This window comes from Microtus pennsylvanicus, chromosome 10 (assembly GCF_037038515.1).
Source record: "Microtus pennsylvanicus isolate mMicPen1 chromosome 10, mMicPen1.hap1, whole genome shotgun sequence".
NCBI classification, from domain to species: domain Eukaryota; kingdom Metazoa; phylum Chordata; class Mammalia; order Rodentia; family Cricetidae; genus Microtus; species Microtus pennsylvanicus.
This window is the reverse complement of record NC_134588.1, coordinates 108,013,065-108,031,034: the sequence shown is the minus strand read 5'-3', so window position 1 is coordinate 108,031,034 and position 17,970 is coordinate 108,013,065. Positions and strand designations below refer to the sequence as shown.

Genomic DNA, 17,970 nt, shown 5'->3' with positions numbered 1-17,970 from the left:
CCAGCGGTGGGGAGGTACAGACGGGAGATTGGGAGCCATCCTCTTGCTACACACCAAGTCCAAGGTCAGCCTGGGACCCAGCCTCAAGACATCAACAAAGAAGCCCTAGGTGGAATCAACTCAGTCCTTGTTAGCCAGAGTCTAGAATCAGTCGGCATGCAGTGAGGTAGGCAGGGTGCATGCCTATCAGGGGTGAGCCTCCTGGCCAGGGCCCTGCTGCCGAGTACCAGGAGGCTCCCAGATGTGAGTTTCCTTAGCCACTAAGACCCTTCTAACAACTTAGCCATGGATAGGAAAATGGGACAGACCCAAACCTCACCCTCTTAAGTCCCCATCCGCCACACTCAACATTATTTAGTTAAGAATCCACACCGAGGCCCCACCCGATGCCGTTCCCACCCTGCTCTATTATCTTCTCTCAGTCAGGCAAAGGGCTGAGCCAGGCAGATGGCCTGGCCCAGGGCCACCAGACGAGGGTGCTGGGAGCATGCAAGATGGGCTCCATCACAGCATCAGAGTTCTGGACCAGAACAAGGGCTGAGCGAGCAGCAGAGCCAGCAGCAAAGACAGCACGGCCAGCCTTAAACCTTTCTCCACAGGCTTAGGGACTGAGAGGTCATGGGGATGAGGGCAGCAGAGGAGCAGCGGGAAGCAGCTTTCCAGCGAGCTGCGTGGATCCAGTGTTTAAGGGGACACTTGCAAGGGCCTTCCTAGGCTCTCTTCCTTCCAGCTGGGAGTGAATTCTTTCTCTTGCCACTTTTGACTGGGGGCATTAGTAATTTGTCTGCACCTTCACTAGGGATGTGTTCCCTTATGCCTCTGTGCCTACAATGTCCCATGGGGTCACCACCTTCCCTCCTGGGGCTTATATGCAGATCAGTCAACATGTGGTTCAAATGAGAAGCACTATATTATTGTGAAAAAAATGCATTATAATAACTCAACAAAACTTATTCCAAAGACGGAAAAATAAATTATCTCATATAAAATAATACATGATGTTTGTAAGTAACTCTGGCTCTTGCCTGATGCAAGCCATCCGCCTCCAACTGAGGAGGCAGATGTTGTCCAGAAGTGGCGCTCCCTGCAGGATGGAGCTGGCGCCCTCCTATAGAAGCTGCAGCTGGGAACTCAAATGAGCCTGGAGTTCTGCAGGAATTGGACGAGGACTTGGTAAACGAACTTGTACTGCGCGATGGTCTGGATCATGAACATCCTCTGCTCCCTGAGAAACCTCAGCATCGTGGGCACGTCCACCTTCTGCAAGGAAAAAGAAAGGGCACACAGCCTGAGACAGGAGGCCTCTCAGGCTCCTCCCACCTTGGGAAGCCTCTGCTCACTGCCCGGGTCCAGGAAGGGACCTGCCCCTTCAAGGCCATAGGAATCAGCTCTATGCCAGGATTGGAGAACCTGGTCACTGGTGGGTATCATTCAATTAGTGTTTGTTTAAGCTTACTCCTGTGGGTGGTCTGAGAGCTGTCGGACTCGAACACTGCAAGGCTCTCGGAGCAGTTTAGAGTGACAAACGCCAAACATTCTTCCTCCCTCCCCATTCTTTCCCTTTATTTAGTTTGAGACAAATTTTGGGAAGCTCATTCTGTAGTCTAGGTTGTCTTCAAACACATGATGATCCTCCTGCCTCAACCTCCTCAAGTTAACTATTTCTTCTTCTTTTTCTTTTTTTAAGGTTATTTTACATGTATTTGTGTGTGTTCTGGGGGTCAGGCTCAGGTTGTGAAGTTTGGTGGTTAGCACCTTTACCCTCTGGACCATCTTGTTGGCCCAGATATTCCCTTCGTGTGGGGTACATATACATGTGGGCACACCGTACTGTATGGGCGTGCACACTCAGAGGTGGACATCAAATGCTATTCCATCCAGACAGTCTCTTCTTCAACTGGAGCTTGCCAAACTGACCTACCTTCCTTCCTTCCTTCCTTCCTTCCTTCCTTCCTTCCTTCCTTCCTTCCTTCCTTCCTTTCTTCCTTTCTGTTTTATAAGACAGAGTTTCTTTGTGTAGCCTTGGCCGTCTTGGAGCTTGCTCTGTAGACCAGGCTGGCTTTGACCGCAGATGTCCACCTGCCTCAGTCTCCAGAGTGCTGGGATTAAAGGCGTGCGCCACTAGAATGGCTAGCCTGGAGCCTTAGCAGTCTAGTGTCCTGATGCTCCATCTGGGGTTATCATCAGTGTCATGTGTGTCTCGTGTCTTCTCTGGACCAGTGTGCTTGTCCACACCCAGTGTTTCATGGATGCTGGGGCTCTGCTTCACAAGTGAGCGCTCATGGCTGCTGAGCCATCTCCTCAGCCCTGAAGGCAGCTATTCTCTCTGTTTGTAACCGCCTCCAACTCTGCAGCCCCATTTTTCCTCACTACCACTTCCATGTCTCTCATGGTCTCTTCCACCCTTATTACCCCCCCTTCACTCCATCATCACCCCCCATCCCCCCATCATCATTCCCACCACCATCCCTACCACCCCCCACTACACCCCCCATCACCCCCACCTCCACCACCATCCCCCACCATCCCCCACCATCCCCCACCATCACCACCCCCACCATCCCCCACCATCACCCCCACCACCATCCCTACCACCCCCCACTACACCCCCCATCACCCCCACCTCCACCACCATCCCCCCCACCATCACCATCACCACCCCCACCATCCCCACCACCACCTCCACTACTACCATTGGGACACAGTTGCCCCTGGTATATGCAGAGTCATGGCAGACATTGTCACCGATCCTCAAAGACCAGCAGAGATGTCTATAGAGATGTCTAGAGAAAGGCGCTGGCACTTCCAAGAAGCAGCCTGGGAGAGTTGCAACTACCGATCTCTACATCACAGCTACCAATCTCACTGCAGGAATCCGCACCGCCCCCATACCCAAGTTCAAATACTCTGTATTACATATCAGACGACGAGGCTAAAGAGATGGCTCGGGAGGTGAGGGCACCTGCTGCTCTTCCAGACTCACAGAGTTAAAACAATTATTGTTTAAAATGAGACAAACGGGGGAAAGCATAGGGAAAGGAAAAGGCAGTTCATTGACAAAACGAAAACTGCTCGAATTACAACACACGGGCAACCTCAGCTGTTGGAAAAGGAGGTTACTTTGGAGTGGGAGAAAAATAGGTCATAGCAATTTCGTATTTATTTGTCAAACATGTTTGCCCATCTCCTGATACAGAGACAAGAGCGGGAGGAGCCGGGCCTCACGAACACGGGGCAGAGAGGACCATTTTCCTTGGTCAACAGCAACCATGGGAAATGGGCAGATAAGACTGGGGAGAGGAGACCCGCGGCATGAGTCATCTCGTGATCTCCGACTATCATTGTGAGCACAAGTCCTTTAGGACGGCCACACACCAGCCCAGGAATGTCCTGGCATGCGGCTGGGCACTGAGGAAGTCCACTGTGCTTGGACACACCACAAGGAAGGGAGCCGCTCTGAGCTGCAGGGAGCCCATGGGATGCCCTGTTGGCCGGATCCCCCGTTCCACACCCATTCCACACCAGGCTGGTGTTGACGCATGCAGTATCATGATAAGCAACGTGAACTCCAGTTACTGCTTCGCAGACGTCGCTAATTGGTCTCCAAAGAGCTCAGAGACCAGCCTTTCGCAGCCAGCAAGACAGGGAGGCACTCAAGCTGGTCTCAGATCTGCGAGTCTCTTAGTACCCACTAGCTCACTGATGTATCCATCACACAGAACAAGAACAGACCAATGGTGAGAAGACAGGAAGTGACCTCAGAGTAAAAGCCCTTGCTTCCTGCCATCAAACAGCTGCTTAAAGACACCCAGCACCAGGTATATCACGTGACTGCTTCTGAGCCTGGATTTCCTCACCTGTGCCTGGCTATTCATGAAGCAGAGGGGATGGTGCCCCTTTATTAACCTCCCAGCCTAGGGCTGGGGGCCTAGTGTAATGGTTACTTAACAAGACCCAACTAAAAAGCACAGACAAACACCCACAACAGGCTCGGTGGGTAGCTCAGTGGAGAGCACTAGTCTAATGCGTGCCAAGTCCCGGGTTAGATGCCCAGAACTCGCACAAACACACACACAGAGACTAGCAGAATCTAAACCACTGCCCTCAACCTTAGCACAAGCTTTTGTGAATGAAGTCTCTCAGTATAACTCCCTGTGGGATAACACATACCCTGTGAGAGGATGGCAAAGAGCGGCTGGTGCTGGTGCCCGCATTCCAGCCCTTGGTGCTACACAACACACTGCCGAGCCAGTGCCCCCAAAAAAAGCCGCGCTGTAAAGAGTAGCAGCTGTGTTCTGACTTTCTGCTCCTGGTTAGGAGCCTAGACAGAGCAGTGGGATCAGGGACAAGGGAGGTTACACATGCTCAAGTCCAGCTAGAGAACCAGGGTCTGGAAAACTCAGTTCAGTGGAGAGGAATCAATCCCCAAACAGGAGAGCGGATCTTGTGCAGAGCTGGGAACGAGGTACAGCAAGCACTCAGAAGGCGAGGTTGGGACCATGCATGGAGCAGCGCATAAATGGCTTTAGAGGTCCAGACTTCAATTCCCCCAAACCATGTAAACAATAACAACTGCGCACCGGGGAGGTGGAGACAGGAGGACCCTTGGGGCTCACTGGCCAGCCAGCCCACCCTGCTCGGTAAGCTCCAGGCCAAGGAGCGATCATGACTCCAAACTCAGGGTGATGGTGCCTGAAGGAAAGGGGGGAGGGGCGAACAGACAACTCACCTCATTATGCTCCAGGCAGTAGATCATGAGCTCGGAGAGGATGACGACGCCGGTCCTCCCCACCCCTGCACTGCAGTGGACCACGATGGGCGGGTGCCTGGTCTTGATGCCTTCCAGGACACTGTTGGTGTGACGCCTGACTGACTGGATTTCCTCCAAGTAGGCTGCGGGACACAATGTGAGTCTCGTCACCCATGTGTGTCACATAACTTCCCAGGGAGATTGGGGGAGAGGCGCCAGGAATGAGGGTGAATCTTTTGTTTGCAATCATAATAATTTGCAATTGTTATAGACATTAATTATTTGGCTGGTACCTGCTGTAACATCCTGGATCCAGAAGAGACCAGCTGGGAGTCAATTAGTCCACTGGAGAATTTGTTCTTTAAATAGTGCTTTTTTAAAAATTAAATTCTCTTTTCCTTTCTGCAAATCCCCAAGTCCCCCAAGCAGATGATTCTAGACATTACTCACTGCACTTCATACTATTAACAGACTGGGATCAGAGCAGCCGCTAAGTCCCCTAGAAATGCCTGCCAGTCAGAGCCTTCTCCTGTTGGGCAAGGAGCAGCCACCTGCCCCTGCCCCATCCCTTCCCCCCGCCCCTCATCAAAGCAGTGAATGTCAACCAAGGCTTGATTTCACTGTCAGATGTAAAAAAAAAACGGGCTTTGGGGAATCCACTTCCATCAGGTTACGTGAACATTCAAGATGAGCCCCACTTCTGGAGGCAACGAGCCTGTGGGTGGAGGGTTCAAGAACAGCTCTCGTCCCTCTCAGCAGCTGCCCAGGCCAGCACAGCTGTTCAAAGGTTTGCTCACAGCCCCAGTGGGTACAAAAGAAAAGCGGCCACATAATCCTTAATGTGTCTCCCTATCACCAAGTAAAAGGGAAAGCAGGCTCCTCAGACAATCCAACAGCCAGTGTTTCCACCATGCTCTACAACCCCACTGCATCAAGAGCCTCACAAAAACAGTTCTTAGGCAACACATGTTCCCTGAAGGGAGGCCCTGCACCCTTCGGTAGCTTAGACTGGTATTCCTTAAGCTGGCTGGTTTTAAAAATTTGACTACACCTTAGACCTTCTCACGGGTCCCACACTTCAGTAGGGCTATCAACCATCAAACCTATCTACTTGTATTGTTTCCAGGGTCTTCTTCTTGGAGACAACTTTAACCAGTCCACTCGCAGAAGATTCCCCAAACTGGATAAAAAGAGCTCTGTTAGGAGGGAGGGAGCAGTCACATCCCTCCTGTGTTAGATAGCTGGTCACTTGACCTCAGGCTAACCCTAACCTTTCTGACTGTCCTGCATTTTGTGTTCACTGTTCCCATTGAGGCCTGTCCCCATTTCAGCGGCCAACGTCGTCCTCTGTCAACTCATCATAGAATCCAACAGAGCCGGTGGAGTGGTTTTCTAGGTCTTGACAACCTAGTCTGTCTGCTCTTGCATCTCAGCCCCTAATGCCAATTCTAAACACATCAAGAATAAAACAAGGTTCTGATGTGGTCCAACGTATACACAGTAGGGCCTCTGTGATGGCCACAGTTTGCGCAATAGCTGTTGGTTACCTGCCCTGAGCCACCCACATATTCTCATGAATCAGTACCTATAATATCTGTGCCCTGAAAAGACAATACAGGTAATAGATTTGCCTGATGCAGGTGCCTGATGCAGGGCAGAATCCTACGGTTCTTATCCCTTTGTGTCTGCCACCGTTGACTCGGTGTGCTCCAGGGTTTATCTATGTTACAGCATATGCTACATGGTAATGATTACTGAGACACTAAAAGTCTAAATCAATGCAGAATCAGCTTATCACGGTCTTGTGGACGTGCATAAAAGGTTAAGAGAACACAAGAGGCATCTATCACTCTTCTCTGCCCTGTGCAGAGGCGGGGAGATCAGGGCTTTGGTATTACCGTGGTACCCCTGCCTCTCCTCTCTATCTGACCGACTACTGATGCACTCAGCAAAACCCAGTCCGGGAAAAACTTACACAGAAATCCTTGGACATCTTCTGGGCAGCCGTGGTGGGGCCAGTCAGTGTACTGCAAGTGCCACACCGTCCTCTCCTGGCCAGACAGCAGGTGCTTGACCTTTAACCCTGTGGTTGCATAGCAACCAGAGTCTGTGCGGAACTTCGTGGTGACCTTGAACTTGCCATAGGTGGCTGAGCTGTGCTTGGACCCCAGTTTGGGCCAGTATCGATGACTTTTGGTCCGTCCGCCCTCCTGAAACACACACAAAAGCACAGGTGAAAAAAAGGATGAACTCTGCTCCTGGCCTTAGGGTCCGAGAACAGGAGAGCAGGCGGCAGTTTCTGAACCACATCTCCCCAGAGCTCTGTGTGGTGCCTACAGGGAGCCCATGGAGAACAGAAAGCCACTGAAGGCTCCAGGCTGGTAAGCAGCAGATCCTGGTGGCCGGCCCACACCCTGCTTCTCACGCTGATGCTAACCCAGGGCTCTCCACAGGGTACCACCCTCTGACCGACGCTGCCACTTTCATCCAGGGCTGTTCTCACTTTTCCTTCAGCCTGGCTGGCTTGTTCCGGCTCAACATACAGCCAAGGCGGAGAACAGCCACGTGTGTGCCATTCTTTCCTCCCAGATTTTGTCTTCTGTCCTGAGACCGTGCACCATCTACAAAGTCTCAGTGTGCGGTTTCGTGCAGGTCAGCAATCACTGGTGTGGGTGGGAAGCATGGAGGGGCTGCTGGCTGAGGGCAGACAGAAGACAGAGGCTGGGGGGCAGGAAGAAGACACGAGGAGCAGGGAGCTGTGGCGGGACACACGAGGATCGACTGGGACGTGCTCAGTGGTCAGAATGCAGAGGCAACACGCATGAAGTCTGGTCCAACCCACAGTACGACATGAACCAGGTGTGGTGGGAGGTGGAGACAGGAGGGTCAAAGGGTCAAGGTTAGCCTTGGTTACACAGCAAGTTTGAGGCCAGCCTGGGCTATGTGAGACCCTGTCTCAAGGCGGATCACTAAATAATTAACTAAGTAAAGGAACTATCAGTTGGCCTGCTTAGTGTCCCTTGAGGGGCACAAGTCATCCTGTCTGGTCCCAGAGCGTTGAACTGAGTCTGCTCCCTAGGTCTGCAGCACTTTGTTCTTTTATACACCGATCCTACAAAGGCGGGCTAATGTGAGACCTCAAACTCACACTTGGCTCAGTGCCTGAGTCAGTTCTGGATTTTACAAAATGATCCATTCCTGACCATCCCGTGGATCACTAGATTCTGCTTTGTTTAGACACGGCAGATCTGCTTGTCACCGATGCCTCGGCTGGAACACTGGCGCCTCTGCAGAGCCACAGCTGCCTGCCCCCATGTGTGCTACTGGTTCACTTTTCAGTGTCCCCCACTGGAGGTAAACACCGTGGGGACAAGGGCAGTGCCTTCGGCATCCACCATCCACCCTACAGTCTAAACAGATGGATGAGTTCAAGGCCAGCCTGGGCTATGAGACCACGTCACAGAGACAAAATAAGTAAGCAAAGGTTAATAAAGTAACAGTAACCTCCCAGGGCATGATCTATTAGGATCCTTAATTTAGTTTAATGGTGTCAGGAGTTTTGAAAATTTACTTTCTAGGTGTTTGTGTATATGTGTATATATGTGGTATGTATTCACGTGGGTCTGGGCATGTGCGCCTGTGGAGGCCAAAGGTCAACACTGAGTGTCCAGCTGGGGAATCTTCCTGCCTTCGCCTCCCTGGTGCTGGGATTACATGCGGGTGCTGTACATGCAAATGCAGGCGCTTTGCTGGTGGCTGCTTCCGTGGCAGGCTCTTTACCGGTGGTGAGCCGTCTCACCAGCCCTAGGATTTACTTTCTTAGTGGAAGTTCAGACAGAGAGTGTGCAGAAGTGTATTTGACCTTTGAGAATGCAACATGGCCTCACCAAATTTCTCCATAAACCGCTCTAGAAACAAGTACCAGGTACCCATTGGTGGTGATGGTGGACAGCCATGACTGATTTTGTGCCCCAGGTCTCTGCTCCCGGCCCTGGATAACAGGTGGGAATGGGGCCTCATAATACCAAGGGTCTTGGTCAAATGCATGAAGCTAGTTCCCTAAATGAATTTGAAAATATAACTTGGAATCTCATAAGAGGATTAAAGGGAGTGGGGCAAAATGTTTTGCGAGTGTGACAGAGAGGAAATCCAACACTCTTTCCCCAGGGTCGGCGTGCTCTGAGCAGGCGGCACCGCGCGGGGGAGGGCCTGCGAGTCTGTGCAGCACGGCTCCTCGGCTACAACAGAGAACCTGTGTTTGCCTTGGCACAGGAAGAAAAGGCATTTTCTTTTCCTGCTCCCTGGAGAATACAGCCCTTTCCTCCAGCAGTGACTCCGGTCTCCTTTTTGCTGATAAGCACCATGGCACGCAGGGCTGGCAGCGCCAGGGTTGGGAGGCCCCGTGTGTTTACCCAGCACAGCCTGAACCGTTCTGTGGGGTACATGCCGCCCGCTGGATGAACTCAAGTTTGGTCGTTTTGATGATGTGTTTAGCTTCCGTTGTAGTGAAGTACGGTCACAAAGAAAAGAGTTAGGAGCCAAAGGAAAATGAGAAGAGAAAAGAGTCCACTGTCAACCATCGCTGGGGAAGGAGGCACACACAGGCTAAGAGGGGGCACGCCAGGGGAAAATGAATCTGCAGACACACGAAGTCATGGGTTCCAGGCCCACCTTCTGGCCACCCCTTCCCCAGGACAAGGACGTTCAGCACGCCACCCTTACCTCCTCCGCAGTGACCATGGCGATCACGTTCACCCCCTGCTCCCACACCATCTGCCAGAAGTCATGGCAGGTGTGTGGCAGGGGTCCCTGGGTGGCGATGTAATGCCATTCCGCCCCACCAACCACCACCTGCAAGGCAAGGGAGGGATAAGTAAGCCGGGCTGCTGGGACCACGTGGACTGGTGCGATCCTAAAAACCCAGAAGCCATACACAGTAGATGACATACTTCCATATCAAAATGCTTCCTGGCTAAAGCCAGCCTAACAAGTCAGATTTTTCTTATCTTTTTTCACACACAACAGGCAGTACCTGCACACTAGAATGGATTAAAAGCATAAACAAGTGGGCTGAGGAGATGCTCAGCAGGCAAAGTGCCTTCTGCACAAGCGCAAGGGCCCGAGTAAAGATCCCCAGCACCCACATATACGCTAGGTGGTGTGTGCCTGTCATCCCGGGACTGGGAGGATAAAGAGCAAGGGTCCCCGGGGCTCACTGGCCACACTGTGGACACAGTGAGTCCAAGCTCAGTGAAAGGCCTGCCTCAAAAGTAAGGTGGAGGGGCTGGGTGAGACGGTCGGTGGTGAGGGTGCCTGACGTTAACTCTGATACCCTAAGCATGACCCCCAGGATCCACGTCATGGAAGGGGAGAACCAACTCCTGCCATTTGTCCTCTGATGTACACACACACACACACACACACACACACACACACACCAGACACACAGACACGGGGCACACACACAGAAAGACACAGACACACAAAATAAAATGTAATAATAAACTCAAGAGTGATGCAGAAGATAAATGATGTTTACCTTTAGCCTTCATTTGTGCATACATGGGGGAGTGCACAATACATGTGCACACACACACACACCATACATAAATGTATAGTCACATAAATGTACACAATACATGTGCGCACACACACACATACCACACATAAATGTATAGTCACATAATGTACACAATACATGTGCACACACACACACCCCACACATCAATGTATAGTCACATAAATGTATACAGTACATGTGCACACACACATACCACACATAAATGTATAGTCATTTAAATGTACACAATACACGTGCACACACACATACCACACATAAATGTATAGTCACATAAATGCACACAATACATATGCGCACACACACATATACCACACATAAATGTATAGTCACATAAATGTACACAATACATGTACGCACACACACATATACCACACATAAATGTATAGTCACATAAATGTCCACAATACATGTGCACACACACACACATATACCACACATAAATGTATAGTCACATAAATGGACACAAGAGTTTATGCAAACACCTAAGCATAAATGAACAGAATTTATGTTATAAAAACATCTATGCTTGGTGTGTACAATGCATTCTTACAGATTCTATTCTTTAGTCTATATTTTTTAAAGTATATGCATGATTACAACCATTAAATTAGTTCCACAGCCACCTAAGGGCTGTAATTCTGGACAATGAGGGACAGGGCTCTCTGATAGACTTTAAATAAAAGCAGAGTCTACAAAAACATCCCACTGGCAAAAACAGAACTAGGGAACTGGAGGTCACACTCTCAAGGCAAACATCTCTGATCTGTCTCTTACATGTGCCTAGACAGGACAGACACAAGCCCCTATACACATCCATGCAATGAAGATCTCCAGGGGGTTCCAGAAGCAACGGGCACATCACTGTTCTGGACGTTTCTCCTCATTTATTTTATGTATTTTATTTTAGTATTTACATACTAACTTGATTCTGACAAAAATAACATCAGCTCTCGTCTTATCACACAGACATGTTCAGGTGCGCAAGAAAACCGGTTCACTCTTCACATACGGTGGGAGAAAACATCCACAGACTCACTGGGAGGGGGCGGGGTGTCTGTGGAATCAGGATCTTAAACACTATCTGTCCTGGCACCCAACGTGTAGGGACCATAACCACCCGCAGAGAATGTTGCCTCCTCCAGTACTGACAGGAGGGCAGTAAAATCTGCGTGGAAATGGTCAGTCGGTACAGCAACCCCAGTCAGAGAGTCGCAGATGTTAACCCCACCCCTGGAGGAGCTCAATCTCCTTCCGCATTAAAGGCTGCTTGGAACCCAGGGGAGAAAACAGTGGCGAAGCACACAGCTCGGTTCCAGAGGGCGAGTTCCTGCAAGTTCTCTGGGCCTGTGAGCTGCTCCGCCGTCTACCCTGGATCTGTAAGATGAAATGTGGGCCTCAGAGAATACCGCGGAAGGGAAGGCATCTCGGGTACCAATGCCCAGAGGGTACTGCTTATGGGGAGTGGCAGCTGCTTCCGAAGAGCAGATGGAAAAAGGGAAGAGGCCAGGAGAATATCCCTCTGTACGGAATCCAGAGGCACTTCATCGGAGGCAGCTGCGCCGTCCTCAGCTGCGGTTTACTTGAGAGTTCCCTGGCATTCATTATTTTATTGATTTGGTTCTTGCTCTCAAAAATCAAAAAGCCTGTATGCTATAAATGTATATGCACAGCACGATCTATGTCTTATGCATAAACACATCATACCCAATCATGTCACACTTTTCAAGTCTCATATGAAAACTGGCTATGCGTGATACATAAACCCGACACCTAACTGCATCTTGGGTGGGGGTGGGGGTCAAAGCAACCTTCTAGCAATTCCAGCAGAGTTGGAAAGTCCAAAAAGACTGAGAGTGCAAAGCTACTGATCACTGATTGTTCAGGTCAACCGCGTTATGTTAAATCGTCCTGTAGCCAACGACTAAGCTGGAGCCTTTGAAACACTCTCCCATCCCTGAGTTCAGAGCCAGGTTATAAAGAAGCACATCCAGTCAGTAGGAAAACTGGGAAGGGTATAAGCTGCTTCGGAAATCACTCGCTCTGGGTGCCCACGCGTTTACAGCTCTGAATTCTGACTGGGGTCCCGCTAAGCTATGACATACTGAGACATGAAATATTTGAGATATGAACGGAAATCCCACACTGTGGGCTGGAGAGATGGCTGAGAGGTTAAAGAACACTTGTTGCTCTTGCTGAGGACCCGAGTTCAGTTCCTAGCACCCACATGGAGGCCCACAACTCCTTGTAATGCCATTTCCACAGGATCCGATGCTCTCTGCCCACCTCTACAGCCATCACACACACATGGTATGCATACATACACGCAGGCAAACATACCCATAAAATAAAAAAAAATGAAATCTGGGGGGACCTCACACCCGCATACCCCATTCATTGGCTGAGGATCTGCTGCCATCAGTTGCGGTCTGTGTACAAACCACCCCGCTCTTAGGGTTTGATCCTGAAGTGAACTGTCTGTGGTATTACAAGGAGGAAGCAATAGTTTTGCCGCTCTTGGACAGAATAAGAACCACTGCCAATGAGAGAGATGAGTTCCCATGTCCATCATCTGTGAGTCACATACCAGTCCCGCTCGCAACGGCGTAGGGAGGGTTAGCGTACCTCTGCAAGGATGAAGTCAGCCTGCAGAAATACCCTGCTGGATGCCTCTGACACCCCTCACCTTGATGTGGGAGGCGTTGATGTAGCCTGTGTTGTTCTCCTTGGTCGGGATGAGCTCCACCCGGTTCTCCTCGTAGGGGACGACTTCTCGGATCCGGCTACGCTCAGCATTTTCTGGCAGAGTGGCGGTGCTGAAGATGCCATTGGCCTTTTTGTGTGGGATCTGCTCATACTCTGTGAACACCATTCCCTCTTCCAGCTTCTTCTTCAGGGCTCGGAGCTGCAAGAGAAGCGGGCCGTCAGCTCCCCTAGTTCCAGCAGGGCAACCGGGTTCTCGGCACTCCCACTTGGCTCCCGCCCTCACGCACTAGCCCCAACACTGCTAGTCTCTGCCCTGACCAACTCCCTTCTCACCCAGCCATAAGCTGCAATCCACAAAGACGGGCTTCCGCTGAAATGCAAACTCCTTGTGACTCCTACGACCTCTGCTGACAGGAACAGCGTCAGTCTTAACTGGGAAGCACCCTGTACCCTCAGAGCAGTTTTTACTGAACGGATCAGTCAGTGGCAGAGCACTGAGGAGCAAACTCCACACACAGCATAACTTGCCTGATTCCTTCCTTGGTCGAATTACTAATTTCAATTACATGGTATTCATTGGGGTAATGTCCCTTCTGATCCGGAAAACATTCTAATTCCGAGTGTCTGCAGACAGAAATCTACACCCTAACATGTTAGTCAGTGACTTCGGGAAACCAGTTTCCAGAGCTTCTGGTAGCCAGCCTGGCAGCTTCGGGGACCCTCTTTACCCCCTCAGCAACACAGAACCAGTACCTAACCAAGGAACTATCTGTCACACACCTTACAGCCCTTGAGAGGGAACCACAGGGCACTAAAACCTTGGGTGATGGTTTCCTAAAAGTCACTGAATGTGACGGTTGGGAAAATTAACTTCCTCATCTTACAAAAAGAGTTCTCCACACTTAGAGAAACATAATGGTTCCATTGCAGGAAATGAAAATTTTTAATATTTCCCCACCATCCCTCAGCGTGTTTCAAATTAGTGCATCCTTAGATTCAATTGTGTGAGGGAAACAAGGATGTCAATCACAACTTTGCATTTTTCCCTTAAGTCCTAAAATCACATAAAAAATAGATAAACGACTCTAATTATATTATATTAAAAAGTTAAGAACTAAGTGAGTAGGCCGAGGTCACACAGCTTGCTAGAGGTTGCTCTTTTGTTTAATTGTTTATTTTGGGGAGGGGAGCAAGGTGTGTAAAGGTAAAAGCAAACCTTGAGAAAGTCGGTTCTCTCTTTGCGCAATGTGAGACCCAGGGATTGAACTCAGGTCGTCAGACTTGGCAGCAAGCTTCTACGCCCACTGAGCCATCTCACCAGCCCTGGGGCTAGACTTTTTAATAAAGCATCAATACACCAGCTTGATAAGTGTGGAGACCGGAGTGAAGAAAGAGGAGGTGTTGAAAAGGGTTGGCTTTCACACAGTACACTTGGACCACGCCGTCTCCAGTGTGAAAGAATTAACCCATGAGGGAGACGGCACTGACGGGTCTGGGCAAAGTGGGACTTCTGGAATCCGAAGGCACAGAGAAGGGGGCACACCCGACATGCCCAGCACTCACCCTCTCATCTATGGGGACTCGGGTGGCATCGTGTCGACTGTCTTCCCGCCCCGGGACGCGGGCCACCGAGAGCCCGTTCAGCGCTGCCAGCATAAGTGGCCTCCTCTGTGGGTCCAGGCCTGCCATCTTCTGCTTCTCGAGATTCTTCCGGCAAGAAAAGACACGTTCTCATTGTTTATAATTCCAGGGGAAGGCTGGAATGTGTTTTAATCTCCCCAAATCTGTGACTCCCCAGCCAAGGAATGCAGACATTCACCATTAGCAGGGCAAATTCAACACAGGCTTCCCATTATTCCCACCATGCCCAGGGAGGCCGGTTCTTACAGGACCCTAGGGCCTTTATTCTTAATTAATTCATGCGCTAGAAAGATAGACGCCCTAGCAAACATACCTAGCCACGGGTTTTACAAGAGAACATACAAAGGGGGTGCATACAATATGCTTTAGAAAAACATGGGCTGAAGACAGAAGAAAACAGAGGACGACCCGGACCGAGTCCATCACAAGGACAGGCCTTTTGCACTGACTAACGGCGTAAAACCCACCAGCTACCGTGTTGATGAATAGATACTACACACCAGCAAAGGAAGAAAATGGGGTTTCTATTCTGAGGGGCTCAGGATGAAGACCTGAATCTTACACCTACTCCCAGTCCCTGAGACACCTGCTTTGCCAGCCCCAGACCGTGAACCACCAGGCCTTCAGCCTTCACGCTCCATTCAGGGTAGACAAAGGGTTCTGACTACTGTCCCTCGCTGGAGGGGCGTGACAGGAGTGTGGCCTAGCCAATCCTATCTCCCCCTCATCTCCGGATGTGGTCAGCGTGGATGCTAGAACTACCCTTGAGCATCCTCGCGTCCCTGGCATCAGCAGGGGGACGGAAATTCTATTTACTGCCGGCAGCCTACCGTGCACAGCTCTTGAAAATAATCATGTCTTAGATGTTCGGGGAAGAGCGTGCAAGGGGACGTTACGATGCACAATGATGTCATGCCCGTTTGTACATGCCTGTGACTGCTATAGACGAGGTGGCAGCCTGAGACTGTCAAGGATTTGTTTTCTTATTGCACTGCTAATCAACTTATTCCTTGGAGGAGGTATCTTGATGTTGTTGGAGACGTGGCGCTGAGTAAGGTGGGGGCGGGGTGGTGGGGACATGGCTGCCACGGCCTTCACTGTCATCAATGTGCTCCTACAATGGGTGAGGAGTCTTTGTGAGGGCGCTGCCAACACAAGTACGCTGGTGAAAGGCTGACCACGGACAACAAGGGGGCATCGGCGAGGAGGGCACAGTGAGATGTGATGAGTGGCTGAGGAGTGAACAGCCTCGGCACCTCCGTGCCAAGCAGGCTTCTGGGATACGTCTGGATTCACCCCCGATTAGCTCAGTTTTGTGAAAGATAACTCTTTCCTATCCCCTCCTTTCATTCAGATTTGAAGTGCTTCAAAGGTTTTGGTTTTTGTTTGATTTTTGAGACAGAGTCTTACTAGGCAACCCTGGCTGCTCCTCAAACTTGCAAGCAATCCTCCTGCTTCTGCCTCCAGAGCTCAGGGATTGCTGTTCTTGGGAAAAGCTCACTACCTACCCCGGGAGAACTGGATACGGTGATAACTGAACCAGGCCTCTTCGGTGCCGATGTCATTTATCCCGTTAGCTTTGCAGCAGGGACAACAAAAAAATGAACGAAATAAATCAAACTAGAAGGTCTTTCTGAACCTTTCTGAACTGAACTGGCTTTCTTTGCTCTCTGAACACGACTCCAGGCTCGGGGCTGGAAGGTGGAAAATGTCTTCGAGGAGTCAGCAGGATTGAAGCATGGGCCCTAAGCCGAGCCGTCCATTACAGGAAAAGCAACTGTGAACAGGGAGCTCACTGGACCCAATCCTCCACACAGGCTTGAGGCTTCCCTCTGTTCTCTCAGTGAGAGGGGCTGGTATGGCCGCTGTAGCCTTCTTTCCTACTCTCCAAACACAGAGGAGTGGGGAAGCTGTGTGGGTGCTGCCTAGGCCGGTACGAATACAGACTTCATGATGAAGATTCATCTTGAGTGGTGGAGCCACTGGCCTAGGTGGCCTTGCATGACCTCTGGTGCTTCTCTGAGGTTGGGACATAGACGTCAAGGGTAGCAGTCTATGAACTCCCAGTTGTGTGAAGCTGTGTAAGCTGAGGGGGTCTAAAAGGAACAGGAATGCAGTTCCCGAGCGAGAAGCTAACAGTGAGATCTGCCAGTCGATGTGATCCACCATCCTGGAAGAAAACAGAACTGGGGGAGGAGACAGCAGGGAGCCCTTCACTCTTCTTCAGTGTCTGTACCATGCTTCCAAGCAGGGGACCCAGGACCAGGGCCCCGGCTGTGGGCTATTTGTTTAATCTGGGCAACAGGAGAGGATGAGTATAGCCAAGATGAGGTTACAAGACCATGTGGACATCGTTAAGTCTCAACTTGTCAGGGCCAACTTCGAAGCTCAGTGCTTACGGTGATGGATTCCTGAAGCCAAGGCAGCTTTTAAGAGGCCTGGAGCCAAGAAGTGTTGAGACATCACTTTACACCAATGAATTACTCTTTTCCAAGCTGGGAAAGCTGTCTCTTCATGATACCCACCCCCGCATTTCACTCCATCCCCAGCCAAAGGTGTGTGTGTGTGTGTGTTTACCCCCAGAGGCAGAGACTTCAAAATTTCCCTCCCCATTTGCAAAGCAAGAAGCATGTGGTCCATCCAGGCTGACTCTTGTTGCCACCCTGCTGATCACCAGAACCTCGGGGCTGAGATGCCTTCAGGCTGTTCTAAAGTAGTAAGGTTGGATTCGACCTCTCGACCCAGCAGTGTGGCTTCTGTACAACTTTGGCCTTTACTTCCTCTGTCTGGGTTGATTCCCAGGATGAGTTCGGAAGACTCGGTAATGAGCCTAATGACCTCCAACAAAGCCGACTACCCGACAGCTGTATCCAGCGGAAAGCCGTCAACTGGCTCAATTAGTTACATAATCGAAAGGCTTTTAGGGAGGTCAGGGTTTCCAGGAAAAGCAGTAGGGGAGGGTTTCTCTTTTCCAGCAGCAGCAGCAGCAACTACAATCCAGCAATGTTCTTGTTGTAAGAGGTGTTTATTTTCTCGTTTACACACATCTGCCCCCGCGTGCCTCGCCCCGACAGCAGAACTAACTTTCAGAGCTGTGTGCATCCCCGTGAAGGGTCATCTGTAACAGCAACACTGCGGCGTGTCTTCAAATGTGGTGTGTAAGCATGGACGATGCATGTGCACGCACATACGCACGTGTGAGATTCTCATAGAACAACCCTGATATGGACTGGGGTAACCCCCTCAGTGGTAACCCCCTCAGGGACAGATCTGGGCTCAGTGGTAACTTCCTCAG

General features: G+C 50.6%; 1 protein-coding gene across 1 annotated transcript in view; it reads right to left on the bottom strand.

Moving 5' to 3' along the window:
* Window positions 1-893: 893 nt before the first annotated feature.
* The window catches only part of Ptpn14 (protein tyrosine phosphatase non-receptor type 14), a 138,510-nt gene continuing 121,433 nt past the window's right edge, over window positions 894-17,970 (bottom strand). The window contains exons 14-19 of the mRNA XM_075989447.1: window positions 14,598-14,741; window positions 13,015-13,233; window positions 9,473-9,601; window positions 6,726-6,960; window positions 4,730-4,893; window positions 894-1,260 (exon numbers count right to left, since the gene is read on the bottom strand). Coding sequence (XP_075845562.1) covers window positions 1,132-1,260; window positions 4,730-4,893; window positions 6,726-6,960; window positions 9,473-9,601; window positions 13,015-13,233; window positions 14,598-14,741 — 1,020 coding nt within the window. The 3' untranslated portion in view covers window positions 894-1,131. The remainder of the gene's footprint in view (window positions 1,261-4,729; window positions 4,894-6,725; window positions 6,961-9,472; window positions 9,602-13,014; window positions 13,234-14,597; window positions 14,742-17,970) is intronic.